Source organism: Phocoena sinus, chromosome 14, assembly GCF_008692025.1.
Source record: "Phocoena sinus isolate mPhoSin1 chromosome 14, mPhoSin1.pri, whole genome shotgun sequence".
Taxonomy (NCBI): Eukaryota; Metazoa; Chordata; class Mammalia; order Artiodactyla; family Phocoenidae; genus Phocoena; species Phocoena sinus.
In genome coordinates this window covers 52,352,729-52,373,184 of record NC_045776.1, presented here as the reverse complement: position 1 = coordinate 52,373,184, position 20,456 = coordinate 52,352,729, and the positions used below count along the sequence as shown (strand labels likewise).

The window sequence follows — 20,456 nt, the reverse complement described above, 5'->3', positions numbered from 1 at the left end:
TTTTCTCCTTCAATTTGTTAATATGGTTTATCACATTGATTGATTAGCATATATTTACGTATGCTTTTCAAGTGAACTTCTCTTAAAAGCCATTATGCCTCACCACACCTCTCCCCTCAGTATCACAGGGCAAAGAATAGCACTATTTATCTATCTGTTTCTTATAGAAACATTTACCAATACTTCCCCTAACCAATCTTACCCCAAACTGTAAATGGGAGCTCCCTGACAACAAATAATCTTGTTTTCAATGTAATCCCTGCCCCAATTCACTGCCCATCATTCAAGAGATGTACATATTCCCCCAAACCATATCAAATAAATGTTAGGCAAGCAAAATTGTTCTATTTTATCAATCTGCTCATTAGGGTGGATTCTTTAGTATGGCACTGGGGAAACAGTACTAACTGAATAATAAGACAAGCAAGTTTTATTTCTGGCTCTGCCACAAACCGATTAAGTCACTTAAATTCTAGGGCCTCAACTTTAATACTAGTGCAATGGCAGAATGACTACATGCCCGTATTTGCACAGTACAACCCCAGTTTTTACCTCACAATTAATATATCCTTATTATAATATCCTCAGAGGCCTCCTTTGAGCCTCTGGCCACAACATTTTTGTCAACCAATCAATACACAACCTTGTTTTATGTGTGTTTCTGCTATTTAATGACACCTTAACATACACTGAACTCACAGCCAATTAAACTATAACTCATCCCTGAATGAAGCTTATCTAACAAAGGTTATTTTCTCCTTAAGGCACATCACAGCCTTCTTGCACTTAGAACACCAGACAGCACTTCAGCATTATGTCTGAAGGCCATTATAAACAGCAAGATCACCAACAAAAAGCACAAAAATGCAAGAAATGTGGCATTAAAATTACCGCAAAAAGGGTACTTGTTTATAGTATGAGCACTGAAACAAGAAGGCAGAGCGGGCTTCCCTGGTGGCACAGTGGTTGAGAGTCCGCCTGCCGATGCAGGGGACACAGGTTCGTGTCCCGGTCCAGGAAGATCTCACATGCCGCGGAGTGGCTGGGCCCGTGAGCCATGGCCGCTGAGCCTGCGTGTCCGGAGCCTGTGCTCCGCAATGGGAGATGCCACAGCAGTGAGAGGCCCACATAGCGCAAAAAAAAAAAAAAAAAGGCAGAGCATCACCTTTGGGGACCTCAGGTGAAACAGTGTGAGTCAGGCGACTCAAAATTTTTGTCACCCTGTGCGTATCTACAAATGACCATGAAAGCACCATGAGTACTGATGTTGGGGTTACAAATACATTTTAGCAAGTAGGTGTATTTGCAAATACAGAATCTACGAACAATGGGGAGGAACTGCAATTGTCCTTACCAACTTAAGTCCTGTAAAAAGATACTTGACTTCTTGATTGATAAAACAGCTAAGCTGAAGCTGACTTTCCTTTCCTTTACTGACTTCTTCTTCAGATTCTGTACATTTCATGCTTTGAAAAATAAGATAAGGAATTTGCCAATAGGCATTCAATTTGTTATATAATCTTGAATAAGTTATCCTAATGCTATTAAAATTAATAGCATCATTCACTGGTATTTAAAACATTTCAGTCTTCCAATAGAGATTCATTTTAATATACTTAAAAATGCTCATTCACTTACCAACAATACGGATTAATGAATGTGTGTAAAAGGATAAACTCTCAACAAATATATGTTGGTATTTATAGTCTTAAAATGGTCTTAATAACCTGACGATAAACAAATCTTTTTCTAAGTTTCCACCCATGATGTAGAAAATAGTATTCTCCTAAATTCATGTTTTATTAATTATATCAATCTCATGTATATAATTTAGCTGATTTATCCCATTTCATAATTAAAAATTAATTCTCTATGAGGTGAATTAATGAGGTATTCTGCTAAAGGTGTTCTCAGGAAAAAATATGAATGTCCTTAAAGAGTACATTTATCTAAACTTCAAGAGCACTCCAAAGGATGTATTTTTCCAAATTCCTAATTTCCATATTTTTTAAGCATAAAAACCTCTGAAGAATTTTCCTTCATATCCCACCCACCACCCCAGGCAACAACGCTATTTATACCAATACACTTCTAAGTTACGATTACAGTCATACTAATCTTGGCTCATAAGGATACGTAGTTTCAAATTCAACTCCGAAGAACTGATCAATTAAACTTTTCTTTTTAGAAGGTGTCACTGCTGGTGCAGATGAAGAATCTGTCTGCAAAAGTTAAGATGAGATAAAAATTCCAACTTACTTCATATGGATATTAATGTACATTGGCTCCCACACAATCCAGTTTAGTAACACACATTTAGACTTTTTAAAATGTAATCCCTTTCTGTAAAATTCTTCTACTGATCAAAAAATATTACCAAAAAATTAGATGCTCAATAATCTCAATTGATTAAATTCAGCAAATAATGCATTGAATTCAAGCATCAAATGCAAGTTGTCAAGTTCCAACTACAGATTCAGCATCTAAAGTATTCAAGTACATGTCTACCTATTAAGATGAACTAAGACTTTAGGGTGGGGGTGGGATAGAGAATCAAAGTCTATACTCACAAATATATTTCAATTACCTCTTTAACAGTATCATCCTCTATAGCTTCCAATTTCTGTTGCAATACTCGCATCATTTGTATCCAACATTCATTAGCATCCTGTAATTTAAAAAGTGACACAGTAAGTAATCCTGGCTATTACAGTGTTTGATCTACAAAATCCTTCCAAAGTAATTACTGTTTCCTTAGAGAAGGGGAAGGAAGTTGTTTTCTAAAAAAATATTAAGCCAAATTAAATATTATATGATCTTCAAAACAATGAAGAATTCCAGAATAGTTTATTCATTCATTCAAGAGATGTTTCATGAATTCATCATTATGCTAAACACTATTCTAGACACTAGGAATACACAACAGTCAACAGAATAGAAAAAGTTCTAATGGGGAACATAAACAAAATATAACAAATTCAAGTAAAGAGAGGGTTATGAAGGGAAAAAAAGCAATATGGGAGCAGAAAGTGATTAGGGGATTGCCAACAAACACATGAAGGATACTCAACATCACTAATCATTAGAGAAATGAAAATCAAAACTACAATGAGGGGCTTCCATGGTGGCGCAGTGGTTGAGAGTCCGCCTGCCGATGCAGGGGACACGGGTTCGTGCCCCGGTCCGGGAAGATCCCATGTGCCGCAGAGCAGCTGGGCCCGTGAGCCATGGTTGCTGAGTCTGCACGTCCGGAGCATGTGCTCCATAACGGGAGAGGCCACAACAGTGAGAGGCCCGCGTACCGCAAAAAAAAAAAAAAACTACAATGAGGTATCACCTCACACTGGTCAGAATGGCCATCATCGAAAAATCTACAAACAATAAATGCTGGAGAGAGTGTGGAGAAAAGGGAAACCTCTTGCACTGTTGGTAGGAATGTAAATTGATACAGCCACTATGGAGAACAGTATGGAGGTTCCTTTAAAAATTACAAATAGAACTACCATATGACCCAGCAATCTCACTACTGGGCATATACCCTGAGAAAACCATAATTCAAAAAGAGACATGTACCACAATGTTCATTGCAGCTCTATTTACAATAGCCAGGACATGGAAGCAACCTAAGTGTCCATCGACAGATGACTGGATAAAGAAGATGTGGCACATATATACAATGGAATATTACTCAGCCATAAAAAGAAACAAAATTGAGTTATTTGTAGTGAGGTGGATGGACCTAGAATCTGTCATACAGAGTGAAGTAAGTCAGAAAGAGAAAAACAAATACCGTATGCTAACACATATACATGGAATCTTGAAAAAAAAAAGGTTCTGAAGAACCTAGGGGCAGGACATGAATAAAGACGCAGATGTAGAGAATGGATTTGAGGACAAGGGGAGGGGGATGGGTAAACTGGGACGAAGTGAGAGAGTGACATGGACATATATACACTACTAAATGTAAAACAGATAGCTAGTGGGAAGCAGCTGCATAGCACACGGAGATGAGCTAGGTGCTTTGTGACCACCTAGAGGGGTGGGATAGGGAGGATGGGAGGGAGATGCAAGAGGGAGGAGATACGGGGATATATGTATATGTATAGCTGATTCACGTTGTTATAAAGCAGAAGGGAAGTGTGCTATTTCAATAGGACTGTCAAGGAAAGCCTCTCTGATGCCTTGACATTTGAGCCATGATACCTGAATGAGGTGAGGAAGCAAGCCATGCACCTGGGAGCCAAAGGAACAAGAGCAAAGGCCCTACAGAAAGAGGATACTTGGGGGGTTTTTTAAAAATAGCAAGGAAGTCAGTGTATCTGGAGAGAACTGAGCAAGGGGAAGAGTGGCACATGATAAGCTCAGAGAGGTAGCCAGGAGCTAGACTGTTTAGGACTGAGACAGAAAGTCACTAGGAGGTACTGAACAAGGAAACCAACATAATCTTATTTACATTTTTAAAAGGACTCTGGGGCTGTATAGAGAAACACCACAAAAGGCAGAAGTAAGATGATCAGTTAACAGACTACTGCACCTCTCCAGGCAAGAGATAATGGTGGTGTGAACTACAGAGGACTGATTATTTGTATTTCCAAATATACTCCAGTAAGTGTAGGATGCCTAAATTTTACATTTACAAAATAAAAACCACAGAACCTTGCCCTGATTACCTGTTGAAGATACTGTCCTTGTTCGCCCTTCTCTGCAAACTGTGGAAAAGCCATGTGCAAAAACTGCAGTAGAATAATAGGTGGAATACTAGAAGAAGTTTTATCCATGGAATCAAACAAATCTCTAAGGGCTTAAAAACAAAGCAATACTTCCTTAGTAAAACAGTGACATATTTAATACATGCTACTGTAAATTAATTCTCAATTAATACCAAGAAATGCCTATTATTTTTAAGTATACCTATTCCTTTTGCAATTGTTGGATCCCTAATAAGAAAATGTTTTTAAATCTTAACTCACCAGAAGACTTTATAATGCAATCACTAGCTATAAACAATGTCTCTCTCTCCTTGACAGCCTTTGTCTTCCCTAATAAAGCAAGGTATATTCACTTTAATACAGACAACACATAACTTCTGTCTAGGAATCACAGAGGCATGATGTTACAGTTCCGCCATTATCAGGACGTCAGGTAACCACTCCCAGCCCTCCTCCCTTTAAGCCCATACTTGGTTCCCGTGTACTGAACTCCTGAGTATTGAAATCTGGAGTATGTTTAAATGAAGTATGTTATCCTCTCTCACCATGACCATAAATCCCATGATGGTCATAAACTCAACCCTGCTCTTGAGTTCAGAATACTTTTTCTCTGTTGACTCCCTAGCTATCACACCTTGCCCTTACTTCATGTATAGCAAAACTCTAATCTAGCTTATCTTGCACTGTTTTGTTAACTAAAATGTGAAATGTTATCATTAGTATACAGACTATTTAGCATAACAAATACTAAAATACAACATCTCAGCACAAAGTAAGTACTCAATGAAATGTTCCTGAATAAAACTACTAAACACAATGTTTAAAAAATATTTTAGGAGGTAGAGCTGAAATTATGCATCCCTACTAAGCTAATAATTTTTAAAATAAAAAAAGCCTAAATTGTAATAACACTTTAAAGGATACACTTCTCAAAAAAAAAAAAAAAACAAGAAAAAAACACAGATGATTTAATTTAATATATACCATGAACAGAGCATCTCAAATATTTCATTAGTTTGAAAGAAAAGGTCAAAAGACACACTATACATTAAGAGACTAACGAGACATAACAACATAACTAAGTGCAATGTGTGATCCTAGATTGGCTCCTGAAGCAAAAAAGAAAAACAACTTTATAATAGGCAATACAGGGTTAACTGGCAAAATTTAATCAAGTCAGTATTACAAGTTAACATCAGTGTTAAACTCCCAGACTTTGAAAAATAACCATCTTGTGGTTATGAATGTCCTTATTCTCAGGAAATACATACTGAGGTATTCAGGAACAAAAAACAAGATGTCTGCAACTTATTCTCAAATGGTTCAGAAAAGAACATGCATTACACAGAATGATGAACCAGATGTGACAAAAAGTTAGTAACTGGTGAATTCTTGCAACTTTTCTGTGAATTTAAATTTATTTCAAAATAAAAAACTTAAAAAATCAAGAAGTAAAAAGTAAAGAACAGTATTTTTCATCCCATAAATACTGCAAGCCTCCTATAAGACTCTGGAGAAGCTGTTGAAATTCTGAGCAACTCTTAGATACGTAAGTTACAAGATGAACTAGATATGTGATCACATTTTCCCAGTAAAAACTTCATTTCAGGGGGCTTCCCTGGTGGCGCAGTGGTTGAGAATCTGCCTGCTAATGCAGGGGACATGGGTTCGAGCCCTGGTCTGGGAGGATCCCACATGCCACAGGGCAACTAGGTCGGTGAGCCACAACTACTGAGCCTGCGTGTCTGGAGCCTGTGTTCCTCAACAAGACAGGCTGCGATAGTTGAGAGGCCCGCGTACCACGATGAACAGTGGCCCCCCCACTTGCCATAACTAGAGAAAGCCCTCGCACAGAAACGAAGACCCAACACAGCAAAATTAAATAAATAAATTAATAAACTCCTACCCCCAACATCTTCAAAAAAGAAAACAAAACATTTCAACAAATGAACCTACTTTCAGGGAAAAAGGTTAGAGGAAAATCTCACTAATTCCAAATGAGGCAAAGAAACCTACTGTTTATAGTATTACAAATTAATGATTGGCCACAATGAGATACCATTTCACACCCCTAGAATGGCGATAATCAAAGACATTCAATACCTAGTGTCAGTGAGGATACAAAGAAATCAGAATCCTCATACATGCTGGGAGGAATATAAGATGATGCAGCTGCTTTGGAAAACAGTCTGGCAGTTCCTCACATAGTTACCATGTGACCCAACAATTCCTCTCCTAGACATATACCCAAGAGAAATGAAAACATATGTCCACACAGACTTGTACACAAATGTTTAGCAATATTTATATTGGTCAAAAAGTGGAAACTACCCAAATGTCTTATCAATGATGAAAGGATAAATGAAATGTGATATATCCAATACAATGGAATCTTACTCAGCAATAAAAAGGAATGAAGTACTGATACATGTTTACAATGTGGCTGAACCTCAAAAACATTCTAAGTGAAAGAAGCCATCAAAACAGACCACATATTGTACAATTCCATTTATATCAACATTCTAGAATTGGCAAATCCGCAGACTGACAGTAGATTACTGGTTGCACAGGGCTGGTAGTAGTGACAGGAAACAGGGTGACTGCTGTTACAGGATTTATTTTCTAGTGATGAAAATATTCTAAATTTGATTGTGGTGATGACTGCATAACTCTATGAGTAAACTAGAAAACAGTGAATTGTATAATTTAAATGGGTGAATAGTACGGTATGTGAATTATCTCTCAATAAAGCTGTTACAGGGCTTCCCTGGTGGCACAGTGGTTGGAGTCCGCCTGCCAATGCAGGGGACACGGGTTCATGCCCCGGTCTGGGAAGATCCCACATGCCGTGGAGCGGCTGGGCCCGTGAGCCATGGCCGCTGAGCCTGCGCGTCCGGAGCCTGTTGCTCTGCAGCGGGAGAGGCCACAACAGTGAGAGACCCGTGAACCGCCAAAAAAAAAAAAAAAAAAGTCCCAAGTTGTTTAATGTAAGTGTAAGTACTCTAATTTTAATGAGGTGATGTTTTAAAAACACATTTTGAAAACAGAAAGATACTAAAAAACTGTGAGTGAAAAATGACATTTATTGAATACCATACTCCCTCTTGAAAAGTAGTATATTTAAGATACTGACCTGCAGTAATATACTGTGCTGAAGCCATTTCCCCTGAAGCTCTCAAGGCACCTGCATACCTAGGAACATTAAGACAATTAAATATTCACTTTATTCTGAAACTCAAATGGGAAGAAATTAGTTCCAAGGACTTATTATGAAACCCTCAACTACAAGTTTCTCTGAGTTGTTCCCACCATTTTTTCTTCTTCTCTTCTGGTCTTGTTCCTTTAAGAATTACATGGGCAAAAAAGGACTGCTAAGAAAAAATGGAAATTAGATGAATGAAGCCTACTTTAAATTCTTTCCTCTTGTCTAACTCATCTATAACATTTTCTAAAAATTGTGTAAACAAAAAAGTACATATAGCTGACTCACTCTGTTATACAGCAGAAACACAACATTATAAAGCAATTATACTCCACTAAAGATGTTAAAAATAAATTAAATTAAAAAGCACATATTTAATATCCATTATTACAAAGAAAATAAAATATAATTTCAGAAATGAAGAAAAAATCATTAGATCAAAAACATTAGATCAGGGCTTCCCTGGTGGTGCAGTGGTTGAGAGTCTGCCTGCCGATGCAGGGGACACGGGTTCGTGCCCCGGTCCGGAAAGATCCCACATGCCGCGGAGCGGCTGGGCCCGTGAGCCACGGCCACTGAGCCTGCACATCCGGAGCCTGTGCTCCGCAACGGGAGAGGCCACAACGGTGAGAGGCCCGTGTACCGCAAAAAGAAAAAACAAACAAACAAACAAACATTAAATCAAAATCAATAAATCTACATTCAGCACTAAGTTCCTACACAACACTAAGTAAGTCACTTAAATTTCAAGTCAGTTTTCTCACCTATAAAATGAAGGGTTCCTATTAAATGATTTCTAAATTCACTTTTATGATTCTCAGTTAATTTACAGCAGTACAAAGGACTGGCCACCCTAAAGGAAATACCCAAACCACTGTAGTTACTTATACAATGTTTTACGAAAAAGGATCAAAAATTATCATTCAGGTATTAAACACCAGGCAATGGGAGAGATCCCACAAAACTAATATAAGATCAGTGGTTACTTGGGGGAGATGAGCAGTTAACTGGGAAAAGGTACAATAAAACTTCCTGGGATGATGAAAATGTTCTATAAATCTGATTGTAAAATGAGTTAGAGAATTTGCATTTGTCAAAACTGATCACACTGAACACGTAAGATGCATACATTTCACTAGATGTAAATTATATTCCAATTTTAAAAAAAAGGGGACTTCCCTGGTGGCGCAGTGGTTAAGCATCTGCCTGCCAATTCAGGGGACATGGGTTCGATCCCTGGTCCAGGAAGATCCCACATGCTGCAGAGCAACTAAGCCCATGTGCCACAACTACTGAGCCTGTGCGCTGCAACTACTGAGCCTGTGCTCTGCAACAAAACAAGTCACTGCAATAAGAAGCCCACGCACTGCGATGAAGAGTAGCCCCCGCTCACCGCTCGAGAAAGCCTGCGCAGCAACGAAGACCCAATGCAGTCAAGAAAAAAAAAACTCCGTGCTTATGTAAGTGAATGAAAGAGGTCACAGAAAATATTATGTTAAATTATACTCAATGGAATAATTTTCTTTTTTTTTCAATTGTTTAGATCTTCTGGAAAGTCTTGCAACTAAAAAATTCTTAATTTTTCAATATACAATAATGCATATTGTCTAAATTATATATGTTCATTTAAAAAATAAAAATCATATGGGCTTCCCTGGTGGCACAGTGGTTGAGAGTCCGCCTGCCGATGCAGGGGACACGGGTTCGTGCCCTGGTCTGTGAAGATCCCACATGCCACAGAGCGGCTGGGCCCGTGAGCCATGGCCGCTGAGCCTGTGCGTCCGGAGCCTGTGCTCCGTGGCGGGAAAGGCCACAACAGTGAGAGGCCCTCGTACCGCAAAAAAAAACAAAAACAAACAAAAAAAAACAAATAAACTTAATGCCTATTATACTTTATCACCTACAAAAAGAGGACGTCTTGACTCTTCTATCATCTGTGAAATATTCACAACATTCAGTCACAGATCAGATCAACCCAAACATTCATTGACAGAAAAATGAATAATTATTTGGTAGTATATACATACAATGGTGTACCCTACAGCATGGGTCCCCAACCCCCGGGACACTAAATGGTACTAGTATGTAGCCTCTTAGGAACCCAGCCGCACAGCAGGAGGTGAGCAGCAGGCAAGGGAGAGAAGCTTCATCTGTATTTACAGCTGCTCCCCATCGCTCGCATCACTGCCTGAGCTCCGCTTCCTGTCAGATCATCGGCCTCACTAGATTCTCATAGGAGTGCAAACTCTACTGTGAACTGCGCGTGTGAGGGATCTAGGCTGCTTGCTCCTTATGAGAATTTAATGCCTGATGATCTGAGGTGGAGCTGGGGCAGTGATGGGGAGTGGCTACAAATACAGATTATCATTAGCAGAGAGGTTTGACTGCACAGAGACCATTATAAACCAACTGCTTGCAGACTCATATCAAAACCCTATCAGTGAGTGGCAAGTGAAAACCAGCTCAGGGCTCCCACTGATTCTGCATTATGGTGAGTTGTATAATTATTTCATTATATATTATAATGTAATAATAATGGAAATAAAGTGCACAATAAATGTAATGCTCTGAATCATCCCGAAACCATTCCCCCCACCCCCACACCGGTCCATGAAAACACTGTCTTCCATGAAACCAGTCCCCGCTGCCAAAATGCTGGGGACCACTGCCCTACAGCATGAACATGAATGAACACACACACAACATAGAAAAGCCAAATATAATGAGCCTGACTCAAATGAACATAATCTGTATGTTTCTGTTCATGAAGAGTTCAAAATAAGCAAAATTACTCAAAATTAGAAGTCAGGTGAGCATAACAACTTTGCAAAGAAGGGTGGGGGCAGTGGATAGGAAGGGATTGGTGAGGGGATTTTTGGAGTGCTAACAGAGTTCTGTTGATCCCCATCAGTTACAGGGATGTGTTCACTCTGGGATAATTCATTTGTATATGTTTCTATATAATTCAATAATTAAAAGCAAACTTTGGTTTTGCACAGCAAAGGAAACCATAAACAAAACGAAAATACAACAGGAGAAAATATTTGCAAATGATGCAACAGACAAGGGCTTAATTTCCAAAATATACGAACAGCTCATACAGCTCAACAACGAAAAAACAAACAAGCCAATCCAAAAATGGGCAGGGACTTCTCTGGTGGTCCAGTGGGTAAGCCTGCACACTCCCAATGCAGGGGGCCTGGGTTTGACCCCTGATTAGGGAACTAGATCCCACATGCATGCCACAACTAAATAGTCCACGTGCTGCAAGTAAGAAGCCCGCATGCAGCAACTAGGAAGTCCAGATGCCACAACTAAGGATTCCGCATGCCGCAACAAAGATCCTGCATGCTGCAACTAAGACCCAATGCAGCAAAAAATAAATAGTATAAATAATAAATTTTTAAAAAATAATAATACCTTTAAAAAAAGTCTACAAATAACAAATGCTGGAGAGGGTATGGAGAAAAGGGAACCCTCCTTACACAGCTGGTGGAAATATAAGCTGGTGCAGCCACTGTGGAAAACAGTATGGATGTTCCTCAGAAAAGTAAAAATAGAATTACCATATGATCCAGCAATTCTACCTCCTGGACATATATCTGGACAAAACTATAATTCAAAAAGATACATACACCCCTATGTTCATAGCAGCACTGTTCACAATAGCCAAGACATGGAAACAACCTAAATGTTCATCGACAGCTGAATGGATAAAGAAGATGTGGCACACACATACAATGGAACACTACTCAGTCACAGAAAAGAAAGAAATAATGCCATTTGCAGCAACATGGATACAACTAGAGATTGTCATACTAAGTGAAGTAAGCCAGAAAGAGAAAGCCAAATACCATATGATATCACTTATATGTGGAATCTAAAATATGACACAAATGAACCTATCCCAGAAACAGAATCATGGACATAGAGAACAGACTGGTGGTTGCCAAGGGGGCAGGAGTTGGGGGCAGGGGGGGAGTGGGAGGTTGCGGTTATCAGATGTAAGCTTTTATATACAGAATGGATAAAACAAGGTCCTACTGTATAACACAGAGAACTATATTCAATATCCTGTGATAAACCATAACGGAAAAGAATATTAAAAGACCAGAATACATATATGTATAACCGAATCCCTTTGCTGGAACGCAGTAATTAACATAACATTGTAAATCAACTATACTTCAATAAGAAAAACAAAAAACTTTGAGGCAAAAGGAAAAGATAAGAATTTATAACTTATTTTTTAAATATTTATTTATTTTGACTGCACCGGGTCTTAGTTGTGGCGTAAGTTGTGGCATGCGGGCTGCTTAGTTGTGGCAAGTGGACTACTTACTTAATTGCAGCATGCAAACTCTTACTTGTGGCATGCATGTGGGATCTAGTTCCCCAACCAGGGATTGAACCCGGGCCCCCTGCATTGGGAGCACAGTGTCTTACCCACTGGACCACCAGGCAAGTCCCTTTTATAACATTTTTTAAAAAACATCTGAGCAATCTCATCTAATGAATAGAAAACAAGCAAAATCTCAGAATTAAATACTTTCATTCCTACATGAGAATAAATTAATGATCCAAGCATGCAACTTAAAAAATAATATAACAAGTCTAAGGAAAACAGAAATAAAACATTAATACAAACAAAAGTAGAATGAATCAGACAACTGAAAGAACTGAGTGAATAAATCTAATAGCTGATTCTGTGAAAAAATACACAAACCTCAGCAAGGTAATCAAAAGAGAAAAAATAACTAATACGAAATAAAAATGGAGAAAAAAATAGATCCCAAAACAGAGTAACTCATATGCTAAAATAGTTTAAAGACATACGGACAAATTCGTAGGCAACAGTAAATTACCAAAACTGACTCAAAAAGACACAGAAAATGGACATTTAAAATGCCCCAAAAAAGGCTTCCCTGGTGGCACAGTTGTTGAGAATCTGCCTGCCAATGCAGGGGACACGGATTCGAGCCCTGGTCCAGGAGGATCCCACATGCCACAGAGCAACTAAGACCATACGCCACAACTACTGACCCTGCGCTGTAGAGCCTGTGAGCCACAGCTACTGAGCCCATGTGCTGCAACTACTGAAGCTTGCATGCCTAGAGTCCGTGCTCTGCAGCAAGAGAAGCCACCACAATGAGGAGCCCGCACACCGCAACGAAGAGTAGCTCCCACTCGCCGCAACTAGAGAAAAGCCCATGCACAGCAATGAAGACCCAACACAGCCAAAAATAAATAAATAAATTTATAAAAATAAAATGCCCCCAAAAAAGTTGGGTCCAGCCAATTTTATTGGTACGTTCTATCAAGAATAGATCATTCCTCTACAAATTTGAAAATGAAAGTAAAATAGCAGTCTAGTAATTGCTAATGAAAAGACTATTTTGTACTTACTAAGAGTTGGCTTGCCAGTCTCCAGTAAGACAAAAATATTGTCATGTGATACTGTCTTTTACAAGTAACATAGAATTTTCAAGAGTAATTTTTATTATATACACTTTTCACTTTAGGTTCTAAATTTAGAACTCCCACATTAAGATGAGGTTCCACTGCTGGGCAGCATCAAGCAAACCAGATTTTATCTGCAGGTATTGTTCTTGGCCCTCACTGCTTCTCTTCAGCTAATCCAGCCTGTTTCTCTTGAATGCGTTTTCTTTCTACTCTTCATCGGTATACATCCCACTCTCCAGAACCTGCCATACATTTGAGGATGAACTTCAGCATCTCCAGCAGTAAAGCATCTTTCATGGAATTGTCCTCTTTTCTTTCATTCCTATTTTATCAGTTAGTGTCATTTTCCCAAAGACATACAACCCCATCCACATCATTCTGTATCGATTAAGTTAGTAAGTACAGGGGCTTCCACCCTCTTGCAACAACTTAAAATTCAAAATAGTTTACTTCGTTTCAAGAAAATGGAAGCAACAAGATGAAATCTCCCTGCTTATATAAAACTCAGAGAAGTTAACTCCAAAACATGAAAGAGAGCTCTCCTTGACGTAGAGGCTATAATAAGGAATCCCAGATGAAAAGAGTAAAGAGGAAGTCTTGGAAATAAGGCAAATCTGTCCCAACTAGCCACCCTCTATGACAGGGAGCTGCCCCAGCAAGCTACTCATTCAGATAATTTGCACTTGGAACACAAGAGAATACACTGCATAAGTACACCATCTTCAAAGAAATGAAGATCTATATATCCAAAGAGAACAAAGTTAAAGGACCAAACAGGAAAAAAAAAACCTTTAAATAAGAATACTTTGGAGCCTCAGAGAAATAAAAGCAGGAATCATATCCAAAACTTAAGGGAGATTTTATTAAAAAGAAGGTTGTGATAAATGAGCAGTTGTGAAACAAAGCTAACGTACAAATCAGTGAAATGTAAAACAGAACTGAGGCATTCTCCTAGAACACAGCACATAAAAATAAAAGTGCAGAGAAAAAAAAGACATTAGCAACAGATCCAAGAACCCCAATATTTAGAATATAAGAGGAAGGTAAAATAGAAGAGAAGCAATATCTGAAGAAATAATGGCTAAGAATGTCCCAGAGTTTAGGACAACAGTCCTCAGACTGAAAGCACCCACTGAGGGCTAAATGAGATAAATAAAAGAAAACCCATACTTAGGACTGTTGGAAAACGTTGAAAACAAAAATAAAGAGAAAACCCTAAAAGTTACTGACAGAAAAGATTAAGAATAGAGATTGATATTAGACCTCTCATCAGTAACCATGGGCACACTACAACAGTGGGGAAATAACTATGAATCTCTGAGGAAAAATAACTGACTTTAACATTTCCCAGCAAAGCTGTTCTGAAACAGTACCCGTTTACTTGGTAGTCTTCCTCCATCAGACCATCAGTACCTTGAAGACAGGTGCTCTGTCTTGTGCACTGGCAGTATATTAGTGACAATCTAGGCAACTTCATGTAAATACCTGACAAGTGTTCACGTCAGAGAAATTCAGAAAACCTTCAGTTACTCTCAGGTTTCTGCATGTCCCTTCTCTCTCTACTGCTCAATTTTATGAAAGCATTTCATAAGCCAGTAGGGGAGAAAAAACCACACAGCATTCATAAAGCTAAGAATCCAAACTGTAGTTCAGAATTCCACCACGTATTAATAACTGGCAATGTATGAATCAAAACAGATGTAATAAATGTAGTCAGAATTAAATTACATATTTTTTTAAGTTACACATTTATACTCACTGAAGAGAAGGGACCCTCATTTTATAGACTATTTGATATGTTCTCAAAACATGGATAACTGTTTACTCTTGTAAATACAATAGTATAAAAACAAAGTTCTATTTCTTTTAAAAACCGTTACTCACTGGTATAAGGATAAACATACAACGTATGTGTTTCTAGACTAGAATTGAGAATCCAATCTTACTTTTTATTACATACATTATGGTCAATTAATTTTCAAAAAAGGTGCTAAGACAATTCAACAGGAAAGACTAGTCTTCTCAACAAATGGTACTGAAGACTAGACATCTGCATGCAAAAGAATGGGGAAAACTACCACCCACCATACAAAAAAATCACCTAAAAATGGATCATAGACCTAAATGTAAGAGCTAAAACTATATAACTCTTAAAAAAAATTTATGACCTAGAAATTAGGAAATGGTTTCTTACATGTGACACCAAAAAAAAGGAAAAAAAATTCAACTACATCAAAATTTAAAATTTCTGTGCTACAAGAATGCGGTCAAGAAAGTGAAAAGACAACTCACAAAATGGAAGAAAATATTCGCAAATTACCTGAAAAAGGACTTGTACCCAGAATATATGAAGAACACTTACAACTGAATAATAAAAAGACAAACCATTTAAAGCATAGGAAAAGGATATGCTGATCACACATTTCTACAAAGATATACAAATGGCCAATAAGCACATGAAAAGATGCTCAACATCATTAGTCACTAGGTAAATACAAATGAGGGCCACAATGAGATACCATTTCACCCTTAGGATGGCTATAATCAAAGACAGAGTCCCAAGATGGCAGCCACCATGAAGTTGACTACATAGATGTCAATGTTACATCTGAAGATCAACAAAAGATAAATGTGCACAGAATACAAGTAGAATCACACAATTAAAGGAAGAAACAGAATTAAAAAAGAAACAGCTCCAAAATTTAGGAGATGCTTGTGAAGATATCACATTTGCAGATGACAACTGCTTAATGATATCTCATCAGATTAGTGATGTTTTCATTAGCCATTCTCAAGAAGAAACTTCAAGAAATGTTAGAAGAAGCAAAGAAAAATTTCCAAAAAGAAACTGATACTTTAGAATCCAGAGTGGAATCAATGCAGCAGGTGTTAGCAGATTTGAAAGTTCAGTAATATGCAAAATTGGAGAACAGCATAAACCTTGAAGCAGAAGAACGCTAAACATTTTACAATACTTTTAAAATGTTGCTCAACACAGGTTACCATGTGACCGAGCAATCCACTCATAATCAAGAGAAATGAAAACAACTCATCTGCACAAAACCTTGTGCTTGAGTGTTCATAGCAGCATTATTCATAATAGCTAAAATATGGAAACAATCCAAATGTCCATCAACTGATGAATGGATAAACAAAACATAGTATATCCATACAATGGAATATTATTCATCCATACAAAGGAATGAAGTATTGAATCATGCTACAACATGGATGAACGTAGAAAACATTATGCTAAGAAAAAGAAGCCAGTCAGCAAAAAGACCACGTACTGTATGATCCCATTAATATGAAATGTCCAGAATAGGCAAATCTGTAAGACAAAAAGTAGATTAATGGTTGCCTAGGGCTGGAGGTGGGAAAGGTATAAGGAGCGACTGCTAATGAGTATGAGGTTTCTTCTTGGGGGGCAGGGGAATATTCTGAAATTAGACCGTGGTGATGGTTGCACAACCTTGTGAATATAATAAAGACCATCTAATTGAACATGTTAAAAGGGTGAATTGTACGATAAATGGATTATATCACGATAAAGCTAATATATATATATATGACATAAAACAATCTCTCTTCTGTCTTACCTTTTAAGGGCATCTTTGAGTTCAGGTACAGAACGAATACACTGAACTGTAGCATTCATGTAACAAGTGTTACCAAGGTTTGTCAATCCACATGGTAATTCCATCTGATAAGGAAAAGGATTAAATCATTTTTAAAAGATGACACAGCATATATAAATCACTGAAGCAAATACAATTTACCAACTCATACCAATTTATTCTACCTTAACAATGTTTTATCTCCCTAACAAAAAATTTTACTTGCATCATGCGGACAATCATCCTGTTTTAATTCCCTTCTTAAAAATAATAAGAAAACAATCATATCAGTTCTGCCTCATCTGCAGGTTTATCACTGGAAGAGGGTAACAAAATATATACAGAAACACTTCAAAAAAATGAATGGTACTATATAAATGCTGGGTAGTAAAAATAATGATAATATTTGACAAGTGTGTGTTGGCCAGTTTCTAAACCAACACTGCATTTAAATTAAGGATAAATTGTATATTTTCAACATGGAAGGTTTTAAGAATTTAAATATCCCAGCATTTAAACTATTTAATTTCTTTGAGCCTGTTTTCCCATAAAATAATAGTAAACATTTAAATAGCACTATCTGCCAGACACATATTTATTACAGATATTCACTGACTTTATAATGAATTATTCAATTAAAAAAGGATTCCTTGAGCCAATTTCAAAGATAAAACTTTTATTTACTGCTAATAACATACATCTTAATATTGATTAAATCTTTAAAACATGTAGATGCTTTCTGAAAGGCATCTTACTAACTGTACTTCTTAAAAGTAGTGATCAAATATATAAAATGTGGTATGTCTTACAGCAGATGCTAACTGTTCTTCTGTCATGTCTTCTACGAAGACAGTTTTAGCTGAGGGCTCCTCAGGAAGAGCATCTGCTGACCCCATCATTAGTAAAGTCATTCCCTGTTTAAAAAAAAATTCATTTCATGAAAATGCTGAAAAGTTGATCACGTTTATGTGCAATGAAAGAAGCCAGACACAGAAAAACACATGTTGCATGCTTCTATTTGCTAGAAAAGGTAAATCTAGAGAGACACAAAGTAGATTACTGGTTGCTAAAAATGAAGGTGAGAATAGGGAGTGTCTTTAAATGGGAACTCATTTCTTTCTGGGGTGATGAAAATATTCCAAAATGAGACTGTGGTGAAGGTTACACAACTCTGTAAATACATTAAAGATCACTGACTGTTAAAAAAAAAAAAAAAAAGTACTAGGGTGGCTGCCTCAGGCCACAGGTCACCTGCTTATCTGAAAAGGGGTATAAGGAAACTTCTTAGAATAGTGGAACTTCTTTACCTTGACTGTGGTAGTGGTTTCATGACTGTATAAAGTTAACCAAATCCATCAAACTCTTACACTAAAGTAGGTGAATCTTACTCTCTATATACTATACGTCAATAAAGCTAACAGAAAAAACACAGTCACAAAGAAAGCTGAGAATGTTTTCAATACTGGAAAGGAGAGAATTCTTCAAATGATCGTTAATATTTTGTGGCATCATTTCTCCCCATAACACAGTACGCACTGATAAGATTCTTTCTATGAAAGTCTATTGTGAAATGTAACCATTATTTACATTTGAATAGAAATATTTTGAAAGCATTGAAATCTCCATTATTAGAAAATATCAAACCAAACATATAAATTAGTTCAAAATATCTAATTGTATAATTCTACACATTATTAACTTAAGGGAATACTTATATTCAGTACAGATACACCATTCCATACAATAGAAGAACAATGGAGACACTGTCACCTTAAGTCTCATAATCCTGAAATGTGAACATCTTATTCAATATCTTTCTGGAAGACAAAAACATCTGAGACAAAGACAGAGGGTAGAGAGGTTTAAAAGAAAAAAAAGGCCAGAAGGAGAATTTTTTTTTTAAAAAATGACAATAAAATAAAAATATCTAGACAAAGATTAAAATTAGTAAATTAATAAGGTCACCAAACTCAGTCTTATGAGTACCTATGTTCAAATCCAACAATCTTCATTCTATCACCTATTATTTTTATTTAAACTTTCTATAAGATAATAGCAAAGCAGTACTAAGCTATCACTAAAGAATCTTTCTTAAAAGACAACTGTCGTGCTTCCCTGGTGGCGCAGGGGTTAAGAATCCACCTGCCAATGCAGGGGACAAGGATTCGAGCCCTGGTCTGGGAAGATCCCATATGCCCCAGAGCAACCAACACTGTGTGCCACAACTACTGAGCCTGCGCTCTAGAACCTGTAAGCCACAACTACTGAGCCCATGTGTCACAACTACTGAAGCCCGTGTGCCTAGAGCCTGTGCTCCGCAACGAGAGAAGCCACCGCAGTGAGAAGCCCACGCACCGCAACGAAGAGTAGCCCCCACTTGCCACAACTACAGAAAAGCCCGCACGCAGCAACGAAGACCCAACACAGCCAAAAATAAAATAAATAAAATAAATACATTTATTTAAAAAAAAAAAGACAACTGTCTCAGGAAAACCAAATATCTGAGGAATATACTAGCAACAGTCAGAAAATACAACAGAAAAGAAAGAATACCAACAAATATCTAAGAGTAAATATAACAAGAAATATGTAATACTTTAATAAGAAAACTATAAAGCTTTACTTAGGGATATTAAAAAACACCTAAAGAAACTGAAGGGCACGAAAGATTTCTGGAATAGAAAAATTATGTAAAGATGTGATTCCAAACTATCAAATAAATTTAACAAAATTCCTTTCTGAAACTTTACAAAATGTTTCATTCATGTAGCAAATTCATACCCATGACAACAGCTAAGAAATTTCTGAAAAAGAAGACTAAAAACAACAATACCTTTAAAATTATTAAGAAAATAGATTACAAAATGAAGAATGTTGAGGACAATAATTTAGAAAAAAAATACTTTGAGTTCTCCACCTCATGATATGTCACACCCAAAATGAATTAGAAACTGAAGATTTAAACGTAAATAAAATGAAACAAATAATTACAAAACATTTGTTCATTTTCTAAAAAGTCTTACTGTTTTTGGAAGATTTTCTAAAATTGACATAAAAGATGAAAGGACTCATGTCTATAGTATATAACTATATAAATCTTAAAAACTTGCCCATTACCACAATCAAAATTTTAAAGGACAAACTTAAAAAAAAAATCACTATATATAGGCACAATAGAAAAACAGGCAGTAGAGATAAGTAGAAAGCCAACAAAAAAGGCTTAAAATTAAATTAAATATGCTTCCACCTTAAGAAGCTAGCAGAAGTATATATTAAAATCAAAGTAAAAGGAGGAAATGAAGCAAAGAGGGGAAATCAATAAAATAATAAATAAACAAGCAAAAGTTAACTCTTTGGACTGGGGAGAAAAAAACATCAATGAAACTTTACAACCTCTGCCTAGATGATAAAGACAATAAGCAAGAAATCACAATTTGCCAATACGGGGGCTGGGGGAGGGGTGGA

At 37.1% G+C, this 20,456-nt stretch overlaps 1 protein-coding gene and 1 pseudogene across 3 annotated transcripts in view; one reads left to right on the top strand and one right to left on the bottom strand.

Annotated features, from left to right (window-relative positions):
- USP14 (ubiquitin specific peptidase 14) overlaps positions 1-20,456 on the bottom strand; it is a 45,329-nt gene that overhangs the window by 12,338 nt on the left and 12,535 nt on the right. For 2 of the 3 annotated variants that reach the window (XR_004353152.1, XM_032654390.1), the window contains exons 4-10: positions 17,801-17,905; positions 16,974-17,077; positions 7,843-7,901; positions 4,671-4,801; positions 2,588-2,668; positions 2,137-2,222; positions 1,355-1,466 (exon numbers count right to left, since the gene is read on the bottom strand). Coding sequence is in view for 2 of the 3 variants with exons in the window: in XM_032654390.1 (XP_032510281.1) it covers positions 1,355-1,466; positions 2,137-2,222; positions 2,588-2,668; positions 4,671-4,801; positions 7,843-7,901; positions 16,974-17,077; positions 17,801-17,905 (678 nt within the window). In the remaining variant the exon portion in view is untranslated. The remainder of the gene's footprint in view (positions 1-1,354; positions 1,467-2,136; positions 2,223-2,587; positions 2,669-4,670; positions 4,802-7,842; positions 7,902-16,973; positions 17,078-17,800; positions 17,906-20,456) is intronic. The other variant, XM_032654391.1, reaches the window with a different exon arrangement.
- On the top strand, positions 15,938-16,335 carry LOC116739008 (annotated as a pseudogene).